General features: G+C 47.1%; 1 protein-coding gene and 1 pseudogene across 1 annotated transcript; one reads left to right on the top strand and one right to left on the bottom strand.

Moving 5' to 3' along the window:
• The window catches only part of LOC123120405 (uncharacterized), an 84,262-nt pseudogene extending 80,445 nt beyond the window's left edge, over positions 1 to 3,817 (bottom strand).
• A 6,324-nt stretch (positions 3,818 to 10,141) lies between these two features.
• On the top strand, positions 10,142 to 14,116 carry LOC123120045 (leucine-rich repeat receptor-like tyrosine-protein kinase PXC3). The gene is made up of 2 exons (XM_044540053.1): positions 10,142 to 12,970; positions 13,473 to 14,116. The coding sequence occupies exons 1-2, from the start codon at positions 10,381 to 10,383 to the stop codon at positions 13,778 to 13,780; spliced, it is 2,898 nt and encodes a 965-aa protein (XP_044395988.1). The 5' UTR covers positions 10,142 to 10,380; the 3' UTR covers positions 13,781 to 14,116.
• The last annotated feature ends 5,691 nt before the right edge of the window (positions 14,117 to 19,807 follow it).

Genomic DNA, 19,807 nt, shown 5'->3' with positions numbered 1-19,807 from the left:
CTTGTGCCGCTAACAACTGGCCGCTAAACCACTTACCCTTAGAAACATGTTGCATACAATAGCTTAGGTCTGCATAAGTCTTGCGAGTACATGTGAGTACTCACCTTGCTTAATTTACACTTTTTCCCTAGATGGCTGCCATCTAGCCGGCAGTGATTTGGGAAATAAGTTTGTGATGGATTACGTTAGTTTGTTATCCCACATATAGTGATCTGGGCATGGATATGGACACCCTTTGCTTTTATTTGAGCCTTCTTAAGGTATTTGTATTCTGTACATATCTAAGATATGTTCACTTCCAAAGACCCTTGATGTATTCATTCGTTAAATTTGATTTTTTTTAGAGTTATTGTATATTTGATTGTTTTTGTTGCGAATTATTTTTTTATTTGTGTTGTGATACCGACCGTGCCACAACATAAGGTGTACGTTTTGATGTGTTCATTGTATAAAAGTGTCACTTTAGGATCATTATGCGAAGGCTAGCGGAGATTTTGTTTTTTGAGACGCAAGGCTAGCGAAGATTGGTAGACTTGTGTAGTGCCAATCCCGAGGTGCTAGACAAACTAACCAACAAACTATTAAAGATGAGGGCGAGCAGATGAGTTTTTTTTTGAAAAACATCAACCACTTTATTAATTAGAAATAATGGTTACATCGTCTATAAGTAGAGATACAATATTTCCCATAGGCTCCTCAATCCAATCCCTCGTCACGGAATATTTTTCTAGTCGAGCCAACTCATGCGCTACCTTGTTCGCTTCCCTATTACAATGTTCAAAACTAGTAAGAGGAAAATCACAAGCTATAAAAAAACAGTCATAAAAAATTGCTGCTGCCGCTCCTGCAGAGTGTCCTCCATTCTTCATTGTGTCAATGACTTCCATATTGTCAGAGTTGATAACAAGACGATTGCAACCCGCCTTCTGTGCTAGCGATAAGCCAAACCTAAGTGCTAATGCTTCCGCTGTCAGGACATCAGCGCAACAATCAATTTTCCAATTTGCACCTACAATGAAGTTTCCTTTGTCATCCCTAAGGACAGCCCCCGTTGTGCCCTTTAGTAGATCATGATCGAAGGCAACATCCACATTTAATTTAACAAAGCCCCTCGAAGGTCTACTCCACCCTCCAATCTTCCTATTTGCATTAGGGGAATGGGCATTTACAAAATTTGTCGTTATAGCACGAATTCCCATCGAGGTTTGACATACCTCTTTAGACTTTCCCTCATGAACGAGTTTATGTCTATTCCACCATAAATACCATGCGGTTACAGCAATCAGCTCCCGTGCGTTCCGTGAATCTGATAAAGAAAATTCTTGTTGTGGTATGAGGAGTAATGATTCGAGGACTGCATCCCCTGCAAGATCAACCGCACAAGCTTTTTTAACCGCTCCATACATCCCCAAATTTTCGCACACTTCTTTTGCCTTCTGACACAGAAACAACACATGCTTTGTATCCTCTGGCCCATTTGAACATGCTGGGCAATTGGGCGAAATTTTTATGTGACTATTGGCCAGGGTAATACGACACAGTAGTGTCCCATGCAATGTGCGCCAGATAAAAAATTTCACCTTCGCCGGCAAGCTAATTTCCAAATCTTACCCCAAATAGGATTGACCCTACTTCTACCCATTCCATTTGTGTATTCCAGTTTCTTTCCATGTTGTTTATTCCACTCCTCCAAATAAGCAGATCGTACAGTGAACAAACCGTTTTTAGTACAGCTCCAGGCAATGAAGTCCTGCATATTATGCATAGGGAGAGGGATCGCCAGGACCCTTCGAGCATCAATTGGCCATAGTGTTTGTCTCACCAAATCTTCATCCCAATCATTTGTGGTTGGGTCAATAAGATCAGACACTTTCGTCAGAAGTATCCCTCGTCTTGGAGTAATAAATCTCCTATTCGCACAATTTGGGATCCAAGCATCTGTCCAAATATTAAATTTTTTCCCAGTTCCAACTCTCCATATATAACCATTTCTTAGAGAGTCAACTCCCGCCATAATACTTTGCCAAGTAAAGGAGGAACCCTTTTTTTAATTTTGCGCTCATCAGATCACCCTGTGGGAAATAATTGGCTCTTAGGATTGTGGCACATAACGGATCAGGATTATCCAGGAGATGCCAAGCTTGTTTAGCTAACAATGCCAAATTAAAGCAGTGTATATCACGAAAGCCCATCCCTCCTTGATCTTTGGGAACACACATCTTCCACCATGCCATCCAATGCATCCTTTTATGGTTGTTGTCGTCGCCCCACCAAAATTGCGACATCGCGTCAATGATTCCTTTACAATTTTTTTAGGAATTTTAAAGACGGACATGGCATAAGTTGGGATAGCTTGAACAACAGATTTTAGCAAAATTTCCTTTCCACTGGCAGACAACAGTTTTTCTTTCCATCCACTAATTTTCATAATAATTCGGTCCATCAGGAACTGAAAGCAATCACTTTTGTCCATCCCCACATTGGCTGGTAGACCCAAATATTTGTCATTGAGTGCCTCAGTCATAATATTTAGAGTAGTAAAAATTTGCACCCTTTCTTCCACTTTTGTATTGGGGCTAAAAAATATGCTAGACTTCTCAACACTCACCATTTGACCCGAGGTAGCACAATAAGATTCCAGAACTTCTCTCAAAGCCTTCGCATTCGTATCATTAGCTTGCACGAGGATCAATGAATCATCCGCAAAGAGTAAGTAGGAAACAGAAGGGGCATCTCTGCTAACTTCTATGCCGGAAATACTACCCGATTCTTCTGCGTTTGCTAAAAGAGCAGTGAGGCCCTCTGTGCACAACAAAAACAAATAGGGAGAGAGCGGATCCCCTTGCCTTAGTCCTCTAGTAGGTTTGAAACTATCAGTCTCGTCGGCACTAAACCGTACTCTGTATTCCACCGAGGATACACACTGCATGATTAAGTTCACCCAATTCTCTTTAAAACCCAATTTCAATAGAACTCCGCTTAAAAAAGACCATTCCACTCGGTCATAAGCTTTATGCACGTCCAGTTTAATGGCACACAACCCTTCTTTACCTGCCCTTTTCTTTTTTATTTTATGAAAACACTCATATGCCACTAAAATATTATCTGTGATCAATCTCCCAGGAACAAAAGCACTTTGAGTTGGGCTGATAATATCTGAAAGAATTACTTTTAATCGTGCATCAATCATTTTTGAAATAACCTTATACACCACATTGCACAAACTGATTGGTCTAAATTGAGTAATCTTTTCCGAAGAATTAACCTTTGGGATCATGACAATTGTAGTGTCACTCCATCCTGCCGGTATAGAACATGTATTCACCGCCTTGAGGACTTCTTCTGTCAGATCTTCTCCCAACATAGACCAAAATCTCTTATAAAAGATAGCGTGCAGACCATCCGAACCCGGTGCTTTTAAATCACCAATATCGAATAAGGCCTTCCGAACTTCCTCCGTCGTGTATGGAGCCATAAGAGCAGTACTCATTTCATTCGTGACTTTCCTTTTTACAAGAGATAGAACCTCCGGGTTTGGTTGAGAGACCTCTGACATAAATAGGTTTGAAAAATACCCTCTAATGTAATCCTTCATCTCCGACTCTTCCACCCATACCCCATTATCTCCAAGCAATCTTTTTATTTGATTTCTTTTCTTTCTGGATGTTGCCGCATTGTGGAAAAAAGAGGTGTTCCGGTCCCCGTGTAATAGCCAATTTGCACGACCACGCTGAATCCAGTAAATCTCCTCTTGTTCCAACAAATTTTCAATAAGAACAATAATCTCCTTTTGTCGTGCTTGGGAATCCACATTCATAGGTCCCCTATGTAGTTTTTCCAATTCTTTTTTAAGTTTACCTATTCTCTTTTTTGGTCCATTCAGAGTCTCGTGATCCCAATTCGGCAAATCTGCCTGTACCACTCACGTACGATCAGCGAGCATAGGCCCAATACCCATTTTCTTTGCCTTTTCCCACGTTGTACGCACAATCTCAACGAATGTCTCCTCTTTAAGCCATCTAGCTTCAAAAAATTTCACTCGTCCCCTTGGACGATTGAAAATATAGGCGTGAAAGTATTCAGTATCCAAGATAATGGGACGATGATCGGAATGAACATGTTCCTCATTTATAACCGCAGCCCGGAGGAATATATTCGCCCATTCCACATTGCAAACCGCCCAGTCAAGTTTCTCTCTCGTGTCGCCTCTCCTCCAAGTTCACCAATACATCCCATATCCTCGAGGCCGCACTCTCCTAAACAATTACGGAAGTCTCTCATCATTGCATTCGGTCTCGCATTGCCACCTTCTTTTTCCGATGAGAGTAAAATAGCATTAAAATCTCCTAAAACCACCCACGGGTGCTTGCCCTTACTATGTAGGTTTCGGAGCTTATCCCAGGATAAACTACGCTCACTCCAAACCGGATGACCATAAAAGCCCGTGGACCGCCAATGCACAGAATCATCATTTAAAAAAGAATATCAATAAAATTAGGCGACTCATAGTTCGAAACCACTTTATTCATCTTATGATAGAACAAAACTAGGCCACCGGCCCGACCGTCGCTCTCCACTACAATCATTGAATCAAAAGATAAAGAACGACGCAGTTCATCGGCTTTACATTTATTCAAGTGCGACTCGGAGAGAAAAATCAAATCCGCCATGATACGCCCTTGGATCTCCAAGAGCTCGCGAACTGCCATGGGGGAGAGCATACCACGGCAGTTCCATCCAAGGATTTTCATTCGGCCCGGCAGACCTCCTCCGCGGAGGCCGCCGATGCGCCATCATCTCCAACCGATTCCCTCCTCTGTTGCATGTACGCCTCTTCTTCCTCTGTTTCCTTCGCTACATGTGTGATTACCCCCGTCCACATTCTTTATAGTTTCTACTCTACCCATACAAATTCTCTTGGAAGACACACTCGTCTCACCATACAACATGCGTTCATAACTATCCATCTCTCTCTCAAAAGAAAATTTTAAATCACTCCCTGTTGGTGGGGCACCAAAAGGATTACCCCTCTTTTTCCCTATGATTTCTTTATGAGCTTTCTCTGTTTTTTCATTCCCTGCCCTCTTTTTATCTTTCCTCTCCTTTCTCATAGACTTGCCCTGCGTAGGATTCTTTTCAGCAGAAAATTTAAAAATCGCAGACTCATTGGTCGTGCCTTGAACAGCAAGCCTTGCCGCAACAGCGCCTGACAAAGCCTCCAGCACACCAGGGTTAAAGAGGAGCTAGTTCTGGAAAGCAGCAGCAGCAGCAAGTAAAGTGCTGCCCTCACCCAATGGATGGATCCCCTGGCCCTCCTGGCCAGCGGGACACCCCATGTGTCCAGCAGCAGAACGCAGCTCCTGAGTGGAACTGGACGACCCTTGGTGCATCAGCTCAAGACCCTCCTGGCCGAGTTTTGCACAGCTCCAGGCCCCCGTCCCCTGGCCCTCCAGGCCAGAGTCGGCAGGTGCTGTCGGAGGCGCCGACCGGTCCTCCTGACCGGTGCCAGCACCTGGTGCAGTTGGCGGGGGAGCCACAAGTACCCCGCCCTCCTGGCCGAGTGGGAGGCCCTCCGATGGCCGCAACACCCGTCGTCATGGTAGCCGTAGCGATCTTGTCCGTCACCGTGAGTTCACCCACGGCTTTGGTCACCTTGACCACACTTCCCTCCGTAGCTCTGGAGGTGTACTTGTTGCTGGAGCCAGCGAACTGAATTGCTCTTTTGCTTGAACCTATTCCTTTCCAATATGCTTCTACGCTAAGGTTCTTTGGAAAAGAAGCTACTCTTTTTTCTTTTGGTATGCTACAATAGCTCTCTGATGTATGGCCTACAATCCCACAACACTCACAATACAGTGGAAGTTTTTCATATCGAACATCATACTGAATCCTCTTAGAACTACCTAACGGAGTGAACTCTACTGATGTCTTAAGAGGTTCATGTAGTGGGATTTCCACCCTTAAACGCAAAAACTTCTCTACGATCATGTGGTTTCTATGGGAAACGGCAATCACATCGCCAAGTTGGTCCCCAAAAGACCAGCCCATACTCAGTTTTAAGTTCAAATGGGAGGTCACGAACCTGAACCCAAATTGCCATAACGCAAGATCGACCTCCACAGGGTTTCCCTTGCCATCAAACTCAGCGAAGATGACACCATCACGCTTATAGTGCCATGGCTGGGCCTTGAGAATGAACCTCCGGTCTTCCTCGGCAGAGAAATTAAGGACGAACCTCCCATCCCCGCTGGCCAGATCTTGAGCAGTGACTGCTCCTTGCAGCTTCCAAGCTGAAGTAGCACGGAGTTCGTTAGTGATGATCCACGGGTTCACTTGGAAGGGCGATAGAAGCCTCCCCACCACCAGGAAGCCACTGATCGCCTCCTCGCGGCCTTCATATCGATGACCAGAGACGAGCCATCGCTCCTGGCACGCCTCGGCGTCGACTTCCCCCTGCTTTCAGGGGTAATGGCTGGAGCAGGAGCCACCCGGCGTTTTGTTGTCACCGGCGACTGCAACCCTGCGGACTGAGCCACCCCTCCCCCCACAACCTCTCTCCCCTCTGCACCCTCCACCCCGCACCTCTCCACCCCCTTCCAGCTCGCCATGGAAGACCCACCCGAGAGCAATCGCAAACTTTTTGGAGTAGGCTTCTCTGCTACAGACAGAACTGACGAAAAGGAACACCACCTCCCCAACTTGATATAGATCCCTCTATTCCCCTCCAGAATAAGAAACGGGAAGCAATTGTCATAATAACCCGCTAATAAATGGTCATGAAAAGGCCGTTTCCAAAGGAAAATCACGCTAATTATTCCTCTGTTCCTAACAACAATCACAAGATCGTTATCTCTCCTTTCCCATTCATGATGATTTACTTCCAAAACAGAGGAATTTGCCATAGATAGCGCCTTTCTTCCCGTAACAGAAGAAATCTCGCCCCTATTACCCTCACTGGAAACCCCCACCAACTCAGTTTTCTTGCCTAAATTGATGCGAGCCGACCCTTCTACCTTCTGATCCGATAGGATCTCACTTGGAATCCCGCTAATCAACTCCACCTCGGCGCCGTTTCATCCACTCCAGGATTTTCTTCTGATTCGCGAAATTCCGGAGTAACTGCCTCGATTTGGTCTTGATTTCGCTCCACCCCTGGGCACTGATTGGTTCCCCGAGTGAGCCCATCTCCGTGCAGCCGCCCGCCCCCGCCGGCAGACTCGCCGGCGGACTCGCCGGCGTCGCCGGCATCACCTCCCTCCTCTCACCCACTCTCCTTCGCCGTCGCCGCGAGAACGCGGGAGCACCGTGGGGCTTTTTGCAAAACCGCCTCCGCTAATTATGCTTCGCTGTAATCTGTTTGGCGAGCAGATGAGTTAATTGTAATGAAACGCCACCCCTGACTGTGCTTTCAAAAGTTCAGGGCCTCAAACGCGGGAATAGGAAAAATACGGGATTAGAATGGAGTGTCATCTTGAATCCTACAGTATTGTACGAGTGTTTGATTGTGCATAAAAAACACAGGATTCTTTTAAAGAGGTTCGAGTGGATGAGATGTTTCCTCTGAAATCTAGTGCAAATGAATCTTATGAAAAAATTCCTATGGTTTACAATCCTACGAATCGAACAACCAAGATAGGAAAAATTCCTAAGGATTAGAATCTTTCAAATTTCTTTGAGAATTCTTTGAATCAAAGAAGCCCTTAGTGGTGGAGGAAGAAGTCGGAGTACAGTGAGGCAATTCCAACTCAAAAAGTGAAACAAAAAGTTAGCGAGACTATTCAAAGTCTCCTTCCTGGTCAAGTGTGGCATGGGTAGGCCCGATTAGGTGCAAATGCGACGACAAAAACATGATTTGAGCGAGACAGGGTATTGCGCAGCTTTAGGAAATCTCAATAGTGACTATGGCTTAGAGCATCTACATCTGGACGCCCTAAACCCCATCATATGCCCAGGCGGACAGTTCGGTCGCTGACAGGTAAAAAAATGATCCATCCGGACATCTCAAACCCGTCTCAAAAGTCCGGGCTGACCGGCATCATTCATATCCAGACCAAAGGTAATGCGACTATGAGACGGCCAGGGCGCGCCCGGGCGCATCCGCCACGTCCGCACGACCCATCTCTGATCCACCATGACCCCGCAAAACCCCCATTAGGATCGAACCCTAGCCTCACTTCACTCCCCTTCGCTTTCCCTTTCTCCAATCCGTCAACTCCGATCTCCAGCAACCATGTCCATAACTGGCAACCACTCCGACAGCTTCGGCGACGACGCTTGTAACGCTTTCCTCCGTGATGCAGCCGGAGACGAGGACGAGTTTGCCCTTCGCGTCGCGCTGCAGCGCTCGCGGGTGGACACGAGCGACAACCCCGGTTCTGGTGTGACACTGCCTGTCGCCTGCAGCCGTAGCGCCGACGCCCGAGCTGGCCCTTCCCGCCCCGCGCGCAGATCTTCGTGGGCAGCTCAATCGGCAACGCCCGTCCGTCGGCCTCTTCCCCCTCTGGTCGCTGCTCCGCCCGGGCAGCGGTGGGTTCTAGTGCCCGCTCCGCCGGTCGTCGGATGCGCACTCCGGAATCGGAGGCGCGGGCCACCCGCCGAGAGAGGCAGAAGGCAAGGGAGAGGGCGGCCGCGTCGAGCGCAGCTCCGCAGTCCTCCCGCCGCCGCCGCGTGATGCCGACGGTGCCCGACGAGAAGGACCGTCTCCTCCAGTGGGTGTACCACTGGTCACTTACGACGGCGGAGACAGACGCCCGACGGCTCCGAAAGATCAACCGCAAGACGCTCCGGCTCGGCATTGAGCAGTCTGAGTGGGAGGCAGTGGAGGCGGCGAGGGTGGCCAAGCTCAAGCAAAAGCAGGGCCGCATTGTTCGACGCTTGAAGCGCTACATCGTCATCTCCTCTTCCTCCTCCTAGGACGACGGCTCGAACAACAACGGCTCCGACATTGACTCATCTCTTGTCGCGGACGACTACAACAGCCCGGTATCCGGAGGGGCAAAGGACCGGCGAGGAAGTGGTGAAGGTGTACCCTCTTCCTGTTTCTATAAGCTAGCTCGTAGTACTACCCAATTAGAATTTGCCGGGTGATCGAAGTGTGATTCACTTTTGGTGATGTTTATATGTAAATTATATCTGTTTGCTATATGTTTATATGTCCTCTTCCTGTAGTACGTTGCATGGTTTTGTATGGACATAAAGTGCCGGATATGAAAATCGCAGCTGTGGACGCGCCGATTTGGGGACAGCCCGGTCACTGCCCGGGCGTGTCCACGAGCGTGTAGGGTGTCGAATTTGGCAAATCCGACTGTAAATGCTCTTATTTACTTTTGCATTCTCTTTTCAGGTGCTGTTGTTGGTATGCAGTAGATCACTGGAATTTTGGAACAGTCGCATCACATACGAAGAATTTGTTTTCTTTCACCAGCATTTAGCTAGTTATTGATTCACTTTATGGAGTCTGCTAGAGCCTGTTTGGCAGAGTTTGTGTTTTCTATTCTTTCTGATCTTGACAGCGATCCTTTTTTTTCTTTTTTGTGGACAAAAGAAAAGAGGTTAAACAGGGTTTCCACCTCTCCCTTCCCGAGTGAGAACTGTTTCCAGGTAGAGCCAAACCAAAACGTATTTGATTGGTCAAGATCATCTTCCATTTTCCAAGTTCCAACGCGTCATGCGTCCTTTTCCTATGGTCCATGGTCCATACTCCACATACTAGCTCGTTGGTTTCAATAATCTTGTTTGCATTTCACACCTGTATGAACTGTTTTAGTAAATTTCATGCGGAACTTGGTGTTCATGATTGGCCCTCAGATTTTGGCATGCAAAATTGCAAATCCAACCGAGAAATCGCATACAACAAAGTTCTTAGCTCCGGCGATGTGTGTTCAGTGAAAGAAGACATTAATGTCGACTATGAAGGCGTCCATGACGACTTCGTCAATCATAAAATGATGTGTCGGTTGCGTCTCTCGGAAGTGCCCATGGGAATAGGGTGTACGTGCGTCATGTGTGTATGTATGAGCATACGTTAAAAAAATCTCGCTAAGGTTCCGGGTTTTTTCTAAAAATAAAACTCAGGTTTTGGTCACCCCACCAAATACGTGAGTGAGTCAGTCAGTCAACTCTGGACCCAAACAGAGAAGATCCCACCCACCTCCCATTCCATTCTCCCAAGACTGGACAACTGCAGTCTTCCCTTTCCCTCTCTACAACACTCGTCTCGAATCCTCAAATGCCAACCAAAACCCGAGGGCAGGAGCACCACACAGCCATGGCCGCCGAGAAACCCGAAACCTAGGGGAGTCCCTTTTGCCTATTGCTCCAACCGACCAAGATCAGCAGGGAGCCAACTGAATCAAGAGAAAAGGCCGAGGATCGCCGGCCATGGGGGACAGGAAGAGGTACTGTTCCTGCTCCTCTACCCTTGGCTTCTCGGGGCCGCTACCGCTCTTCTCCTTCTTCACCTTCTTGTGCCTCCATGTGTCCGCCGCCGCCGCCGCCGCCGGCAACCCGCGCCTTCCTCTAAACAGCACGCAGGAATCCATCATGAGGGATCTCTCGCGCTCTGTGGGCTCAGCCGGGTGGAACACAACCGTCTCCAATCCATGCCTATGGAGAGGAATCGGTTGCTCCCCTTCTAACTCCAGTTCCTTCTCGGTGGTGACCGAAGTCGATTTATCTGGCTGCTCCATATCCAACCCCACGCTCTTTGCCTCCTTATGCTCTCTCGACACCTTACAGTCCCTCGATCTCTCCAAGAATTACTTCGCCGATTTGACGGACCATTTCTCTCGTTGCCCCATGACTGCCGGGTTGCGGGTGCTGAATTTCAGCAGCAACCGTCTGGTCGGGCGACTAAGCGATCTCTCCGATTTCTCTCGGCTCGAGGTTCTTGATCTCTCCTTCAATTCCATCACTGGAACTGTGACCACCCAGTTGAGTGTTATGCCTAGGTTGAGGAGCCTGAACCTCAGCTCCAATCATTTGGTTGGTGCTGTCCCTCTAAGAATGCCTAGCTCTATGGAGGAGTTAGTGTTGTCTCGTAATAGTTTCAATGATTCAATTCCAAGCAGCCTGTTCAGTTATTCAAACCTCACCCTGTTGGATCTTAGTCAGAACAGTCTCACTGGTGATGTCGTTGATGAGTTCCGGAAGCTGCCCAAGCTCAGGACCTTAATCCTTTCTGGTAATAACCTGACTGGAACAATACCGGCGAGCTTGTCGAGTGTCACGACGCTCACTCGGTTTGCGGCTAATCAGAACAATTTTACTGGTTCTATACCCAGTGGTATTACAAAGCATGTGAAGATGTTGGATTTGAGTTACAATGGTCTGAGTGGGGAGATACCCTCTGATCTCCTTGCTCCTGTAGGATTGGAGACTGTTGATCTCTCCAGCAATTACCTTCAAGGACCAATTCCTAGGAACTTATCTTCAAACCTCTACCGCTTGAGGCTTGGTGATAACAAGCTCAATGGGACCATCCCGGACACCATCGGTGATGCCTTGGCCTTGGCTTATCTTGAGTTGGACAACAATCACTTGACGGGAAATATCTCTTCAGAGCTTGGAAGATGCAGGAACTTGTCCTTGTTGAATCTGGCATCGAACAATCTTCAGGGGCAAGTGCCTGATGCAATCAGTAACCTTGACAAGCTGGTAGTTCTGAAGCTTCAAATGAACAATCTCAGGGGATCTATCCCAAGTACATTTTCTGATTTAACAAATCTGAGCACTTTGAATCTTAGTCTGAATTCATTCACTGGAGAGATACCAATGGGAATTTTCAACCTTCCAAAGCTTTCCAACTTGAATTTTCAAGGGAACAAGATCAGCGGTGCCATTCCAGTTTCAGTCAGTTCATTGCAGTCTCTAATTGAACTCAATCTGGCAAATAATTCCCTCACTGGTACCATCCCAAAAATGCCGACCAGCTTGAGCACAGTTCTCAATCTTAGTCACAACCATCTCAGTGGATCTATTCCTTCAAATATCGGTGTTTTAAAAGATTTAGAGATCCTTGACCTTTCATACAACAACTTGTCTGGTCCAGTGCCATCCTCACTTGAGGGTCTGCAGAGCTTGACACAGTTGGTGCTATCTTATAATCACCTATCTGGGTCTCTTCCTGCATTCCGTTCAAGTGTGACTGTTGATAGCAGTGGAAATCCTGATCTTACAGATGACAGGGAAAACAGTAATGACGCTCCTACTAGTGGGAAGACAAGGACACATACTGTTGTGATTATTGTTGCTATTGTCAGTTCTCTTGTTGGACTGTGCTTGCTGGCTGCTATTATTATGCTCGCATTGTCCAAGAGGATTTATCGTGTGGAAGACGAAGGACCATCAACTGAAGTGGGTGTGTGTCAAGTCATTGACGGCCACTTCATAACAATGAGCAGTGTGCACACCTCTGGAATTGACTTCACGTATGCAATGAAAGCAGTCTCCAATCCCAACAACATATTCCTGAAGACAAGATTCTGCACCTACTACAAGGCCATGATGCCAAATGGATCAATCTACTCTGTGAAAAAGCTTGATTGGAGTGACAAGATATTCCAGGTTGGTAGCCAAGAGAAATTTGGCCATGAGCTTGAGGTACTTGGCAAGCTAAGCAATTCCAGTGTCATGGTGCCATTGGCTTATGTCTTGACAGAAGACAATGCGTACCTCCTCTATGAGTATGTGTACAAGGGAACGGTGTTCGACTTACTGCATGATGGAAGGTCACATGTTCTGGACTGGACATCACGGTATAGCATTGCTTTGGGGGTGGCCCAAGGGCTGACCTTTCTTCATGGGCGCACTCAACCGGTTCTGCTTCTTGATCTGTCGACGAGGACTATCCACTTGAAGTCAACGAATGAGCCTCAGATTGGAGATATTGAGCTTTACAAAATTATCGATCCTTCTAAAAGTAGTGGGAGCCTTTCAACCATTGCTGGCACAGTTGGCTATATTCCACCAGGTAAAACATGTATCCTCATATTCTGATTCAGTTTGAGCAGCTATAGTCAACTTGTTGATTTTTTTTTGAGAAATGAATATTTTCTGCTATTTTTCATTTACAAACACATGTCATCTGTTTCTTGTTTGTAGAAATTTTTCTTAATGTGCTTGACTGCAAATACGCGTGAATGTTAGCTCCAAATTCCATCTTCCCCATTGTTCAGCACTTGAAGTATCATCTTGTTTCCTGAAGTGTTCCAATGGAATGCTTCCTCTTTCACTCGCTTAATTTAGACACTCAAGCCCATGCTTTATAGTGTTATGTTGAAAGCTGCCATCCAAACTAAAGGGTTTCAACAGGGCAAATAATAGTTCAAACAGATAACTGCCTCAGAGCATAAGCTGCCATCCTCTAATAACCAAGCCCCCACGACAATCTTGCAATTTTTGGTTCAGTTATTTCAGTAATTCAGAAAAGTTCATATGTACTAACACCAAATATCACCGAATTTTGATTGCAGAGTATGCATACACTATGAGGTTGACGATGGCTGGGAACGTTTATAGCTTTGGAGTCATTTTACTGGAGCTCTTAACAGGGAAACCATCTGTCAGTGATGGCATGGAGCTAGCCAAGTGGGCTCTCAGTCTTTCAGCTAGGCCTGAGCAAAGGGAGCAGGTCCTTGACACCAGGGTCTCAAGAACTTCACTTGGTGTTCACAGCCAGATGCTGTCAGTCCTCAATATTGCGCTCTCCTGTGTTACTTTCTCTCCCGATGCTCGGCCGAAGATGCGCAACGTCTTGAGGCTGCTCGCCAACGCAAAGTGAATGTGAATCAAAAGAAAACAGTTGGTTTTGGTAGGTTAGATAAGTTCTGGATGGAGTCTGACATTTTCTTAGTTTGTGGATGTCAGTATACAGGTGATCATTGTATAGTGCCATAGTCTATGGTAGGTTATGAGTTGGTGACGAGTTTGAATTGTTAAGTATATATTTTTTGGACTGAACGATCTCTGGTCTTTAAACATCACAGTGATGGTTATTAGCAAACCTGAGTGCATTGTTTTTCTGGTTAATTCGTAGTACTTTGAATTGGTAATGGGCAGTTCAACTAAAAGCTCTACAAATCACTAAATAAAACCATGTTGTCTGAACACTTCTTCACTTTGTGTGTTCTGTGACTTCTTCTCTATGATCTATTATTTCAGTATTTTGGACAAATTTGGATTTGTTGTTGTGATTGTGGGCATTCAAGTAACTAGAGGATGCCCCGTGCATTGCCGCGGGAATTGGTAATTTTGGGTTGATAGCACGAGAACCAAAATTGAAAATACATATTACTTATTATATTTGACTATATATAGTTGTAACAATATTTTTTGAATATAAGTAGAATACTTGAATGGAAAATATTTTTTTCATGTATAGTTGAATATTGTGGTGGGTCTTTTTCCATGCATGATTGCATATTAAGGTGGGTCTTATCCCACTTATAATGGTATGGGTGAGGTGGCATGCTTGCATGTTGAGATAAATAAGCGAGTAAGGCAAAGAGTATATAAGATAAAATATAGGTAGAATAATTGAATGAAAAATAGTATTCCATACATGGTTAAATATTATGGTGGGTCTTTTCTCATACATAATGGGAAACACTTCCTATATGTAGTATGATACAAATGTATCATCAGACCACTCCTGCTTCGTTGATTCTACAGTCACCCCACGGCCGAGATACCCTGCACTCTCCCTAGAGGCGTCCAGGTTCGGTCTCCTGCACCCATGCTTCCGATCCACCTCAGAGCATCTCCAGCCGTTGGCCCCGCAGGAGGCATAAAAATTGCTGCCTGGGGCGAGCCGGCGGTACAATCGGCGCTGGGGGCGGTTGGGCGGTTGGGCGTCCAGCCGTCGCCCTAGGTCGCCCCATAAATATTTTTGGTTCAGTTATTGGCCCAGTTTTCGGCCCACTTTCGGCGAATAAGGGCCCCATATGGGCGAGAATCGGCCCATATTCGGCGTGGTTCGTCGTGGTTCGGCGTTGAATTCTTAACATAAATATTTTTTTATCACATAGTTCATCACAGAAAATCAAATAGTTCAACAAAATAGTGCAAGAACAAATAGTTCAATATAAAATATATAGTTCAACAAAAAAACTCATATTTCATCACACGTCACGCCCAGCGTCCCCCTTGAGCCTCCATAGGTGCTCCACCAGATCCTGCTGCAGTTGATGATGCACCTGTGGGTCTCGGATCTCCTGACGCATACAGGTAGGCAGTCCAGGTTGCCGGTAGCTGGTGATCAACTTCGGCTAGAGGACCCTGCCTGTAGTATGGTTCAATGTCAAACATTGGCTCTTCCTGCTCGCTCTCGATGATCATATTGTGCAAGATGACACAGCAAGTCGTGATCTCCCACATTTGATCTTTCGACCAGGTCTGAGCAGGGTACCGGACAACAACAAATCAAGATTGGAGCACACCAAATGCCCACCTGACATCCTTCCGGCAAGCCTCCTGCACCTTGGCAAAGTGGGACTTCTTGCCTCCTGGCACAACGTTTGAGATAGTCTTTACGAATGTAGACCATCTCGGATAGATGCTATCAGCTAGGTAGTACCCCTTGTTGTAGTGCCGCCCATTGACCTCGAAGTTCACCGGAGGAGAATGACCTTCAACAAGCTTGGCAAAGACAGGGGAGCACTGCAGCACGTTGATGTCATTGTGAGTTTCTGGCATACCAAAGAAGAAGTGCCAAATCCAGAGGTCATGTGTGGCCACCGCCTCAAGTACCACACTGCAACCGCTTTTGGCGCCTTTGTACATCCCCTGCCAAGCAAATGGGCAGTTCTTCCATTTCAATGCATGCAGTCGATGCTTCCAAGCATCCCAGGAAATCCTCTTCCTGCATTCTGTGCTAGGATCCGAGCAGTGTCTTCCGCATTGGGTGTTCGCAAGTATTGCGGTCCAAACACTGCCACCATTACCCGACAGAACTTGTAGAAACACTCAATGGTGGTGGACTCGGCCATGCGCCTATAGTCGTCGAGTGAATCACCGTGAGCTCCGTATGTAAGCATCCTCATCGCTGTCGTGCACTTCTGGATCGAGGTGAATCCAAATTTGCTGGTGCAATCTATCTAGCACTTGAAGTAGCTGTCGAACTCTCGGATGGAATTCACAATCATGAGGAAGAGCTTTCGGCTCATCCGATAACGACGCCGAAATGTTTTGTCGCCGTGCAGTGGAGCATCGGCGAAGTAGTTGGAGTAGAGCATGCAATAGCCTTCGAGACGATGCCAGTTCTTTGCTTTCATCCGCCCCGGCGCCGAGCCACCTCGCCGCGGCTTTTCATTGCTCGCCAGCAACTGGGCGAGGGCGGCGAGCATCATGAGATGTTCATCTTCCTGGACGTCGGCCTCGGCTTTCTCCTCCAGCAGCGCGGCGAGCGCTTCCTCGTCGTCCGAGTCCATCGCCGAGGTAGGCAAATCGCCGAACAACTTGCGCCCGATGGGCGCGTACCTGCCGCTAAACTGCCCCTCTACGGCCGAAAACAGCGGGAAAAACACCCAGCTGCTGGTGGAGGGGCTGCCTCGGCGAACCTCTGCTCTTTTTCCGGCGGGGATTGGCTATCTAGCGGTGAAGGGCGGTGGGCGGCACCGGGATACAACTGTTGGCGGCCGAGCGCGCGGGTGGTGGGAGGCGAGTCAAGGAAGAAAACTTGACTTTTCGCCTGGTGTGGGCCAGCCGTGCTTTTCCCTTGCGCCAGAGCCCCCGAGCGCCCCCAGTGCGCCGGGTTCGACCTGCGATCGCCGGGCCCAAAAACGAGCCGAACCGGCGGATTTCGGTGTCCTGGGGGCGCGTCTGGAGCGTTTTTTCGGCGCCAGCGCCGAAAAAGTGGCCTGGGGGGCCTGTTGGGGGCGCGGCTGGAGATGCTCTCATGGTTCACCTCCATCCACCACGCCACACACATTCCATCCCCTTCACCTCACCACTCTTGACATAATAGAAGACGACGGCCTGGACGTCAACAACGGCGACTCGCTGTAGCGCCATGAATAAGAAGGCCTGAATCTTGAATTTTGTATGTGCTAAAGTTGGTTCCGACTGGCCATGTCGTACTCCTCTAGCAGTTTTCCGATGTTCTTGCTGTAGATGGGCGCATTCAGGTGCTTCGTCGTCAGCCACCGTAGACAACCGGCTGACTCCCTTTGCTGCTTCCGCGTCGATGCACCATGCGTGGAGCTCGGCGTGATCGGCAAACTCCACTAGCCACACAACACAGTTTTGGGCGTCGATGCTAGTGCTCGCTGCCCCCACCTTGAGGAAACTTCACCGAGGGCCATGCAGAAAGCAAGTAGCCCAAGCAATGAACGATCTGTGATTAACCATATTATTGTTTGTCCAGGGAACAATAACAGAAGCATCACCAATAGTGGATTCATGGTGAAGTAATTTTTATTTCTTCGGAAACTCATCCCAACTCGTTAGAAAGCATGTGTCAAGCTGAAGCTAATTTGCTTAACCAGGGAAGCTCATTCTTGGGTTGATGGAAGCATCAATTCGTTCCACTGAGAACAAATACTGAAGCAAATTTCATTAATCATGGAAGCTTTTTTTTCAACAAACTAACCATGGAAGGTCAATCTCCAATGAGGGGAAGCACAAGTTTAATGTGTTCGAACCAAACCATCTAAAAAATATATTTGTTCTTTAGATAGAAGCAATTTCTGTTTCATGGGAGAAGCCAACTTGAATATCACTGGAAGCAAAATATCTTTCATAAGGAAGCAAAGTATATGTCTGGAAACTCATTTGTTATTAGTTTCCTTCTTTAACAACCGAAATTTGTTTCCTAAAAGTCTGGAAGAGTAAATTAGGGAGCTAGCAGTTAATAGTAGACCCCACAGAATTAGCTTTAATTAGTTTTTCTCTACTCCTAATGGAGCAGTTGGTAGTCTCGCTTTCAGGGTTTTTTTCGTCCCACCTCTCATGGTTTTTTTGGTACCTCCTCCCACCTTCGCTGGTTATTTTTCGTAGATTTTTTTCGTCCCCTCCCCCCACTTCATCGGTTTATTTTCACGTCACCCTCTCACACAACGAAAGAAATCTGAACAGATCAGAACTTTTCATACTGGCGCAAGTTATTTAGTAATGTAGAATCAATCACGAACAATCTCTAAAGATCAAATCTAAATTAATTAACCTTACCTTAAATCACTCAATCACATTAATTAGAAAACAAATAATTGATTTTCAGAAAAATCGCTCAATCACATTAACCTTACCTTAACTCACGGATGATAATCAATCTCCAAACAAAGGAAACAATACGTCGAGGGAGCAGTAAATAAACTCCCTTTCTTATGACATGTATATGATCTTCCCTTCCCTCTCCGTTGTCGAGCGTTCTTGATTCTCGAGGCCCCTGCTTGGGCTGCATCACTGGGTCACGACGGTGAAGGGGGCGAAGAAGGGCGGCTTCCCTGGCCCTGGCCGTGGCCGTGGCCCTGGAAGTTGGTGCGGTGGAAGCGGCTCTTGAAGGACCCGGCGTGGGTGGCCGGCGCGCAGACGCACTTGGAAGCGGGCCCGTGGCTTGCGCCAGACGGCGCCGACGCTGACCCGGTTCACCTCCTCCGCGTATTCTTGGAGCTGTGGCTGGCCGATTTACATGAAATTAATTTCCTCAGTTGTGGTGGCAAATATAATACACATAATCCATATTGTTATGCACTAGCGTGTATGTGTGTGAAATAGATGGATTATGGTCCCGTACCCAATAAGATGGATATGTGTGTGTGTTAGAGAGAGAGAGGGAGAGGGGGAGAGAGAGTGAGGAAGAGGGAGGGAGAGTGTGTGTGTGTGAGGATTTGATGGTAAAAAAGGTCGCCAATGTCACTTGATATGTATGAGAATATTAATATTGAACTCTTAAAGTTAATGTGCCCCGTTGCAACGCACGGACGTTCTTCTAGTATTTAGTAATAACTCCCTCGGATGGTGCATGCTGTCCACAATCCTTCATCCAACGATCGTGTGGTCTTTCATCCAAGGGCGTTGGACTAGTCTCACGCGACCTAGTGATTTCCATACACAATTGAATGTTCATGTGGTTATTATCCCACTCATAATTGTATGATGAGGTGTCATACTTGTATGTTGAGATAAATAAGTTAATGAGGATAACTGTTGTAGGGTGAAACCCTAGGGGAGGATGTTTTTCACACTTGGAGGGGAAAAGAGCAAGAACACAAGAGAGGAAACACTCAAACAAACCACAATCACACATCCACTAGAGTAGCATACAAGAGATCCACAAGTATACAAGATCAATTCAAGGAAAATAGCACTAGGGTAAAGTTCTTCCCACTAGGTGAGGTCCTGATGATCCTATGATGGGGATCCTTCTCCAAGAGGAGGCCTTGAAATCCACAAGAGGATCTTCTCCCTTAGGAGGTCGTGATCTCCAAGAGGAGGAAGATGAGCAAAGCTCTCTCTTTATCTATCCAATACTTTGTTATCCTCTCTAATGAGCAAGGTGAGGAGTATATATAAGCTAGGGACGAATTGGGGGTAAAACAAGGGTACATAGGTAAATTATCCTGAGATACGCACAACCACGGTGGAGGATCCAGGCACCCAGGGTCAAGGGGTCCGGGCACCCGGGGGTCGCCTGGAGACGGAGGGCCGGGCACCCGGGGCGCGCCCAGGGGGCCGCGCCCTTGGCGGCTGGCAGGGCCGGGAACCCGGGGGTCCGGGCACCCGAGGGTGGATGGTGCGGGCACCCGGGGTGTCCAGAGAGCTCCGATGCTTCGTGTCTTGGGGTCCTTTTTCCTCCTCCTTCTTCCTTCTT

This window comes from Triticum aestivum, chromosome 5D, assembly GCF_018294505.1.
Source record: "Triticum aestivum cultivar Chinese Spring chromosome 5D, IWGSC CS RefSeq v2.1, whole genome shotgun sequence".
NCBI classification, from domain to species: Eukaryota; Viridiplantae; Streptophyta; class Magnoliopsida; order Poales; family Poaceae; genus Triticum; species Triticum aestivum.
This window is presented reverse-complemented; position numbering and strand designations above follow the sequence as displayed.

Bases quoted from the DNA above. Each gene is read 5' to 3' on its own strand.
- LOC123120045 (XM_044540053.1), top strand. From the start codon at position 10,381: ATGGGGGACAGGAAGAGGTACTGTTCCTGCTCCTCTACCCTTGGCTTC. The intron at 12,971-13,472 runs GTAAAACATGTA...TTTTGATTGCAG, and splicing joins AGTTGGCTATATTCCACCAG to AGTATGCATACACTATGAGG.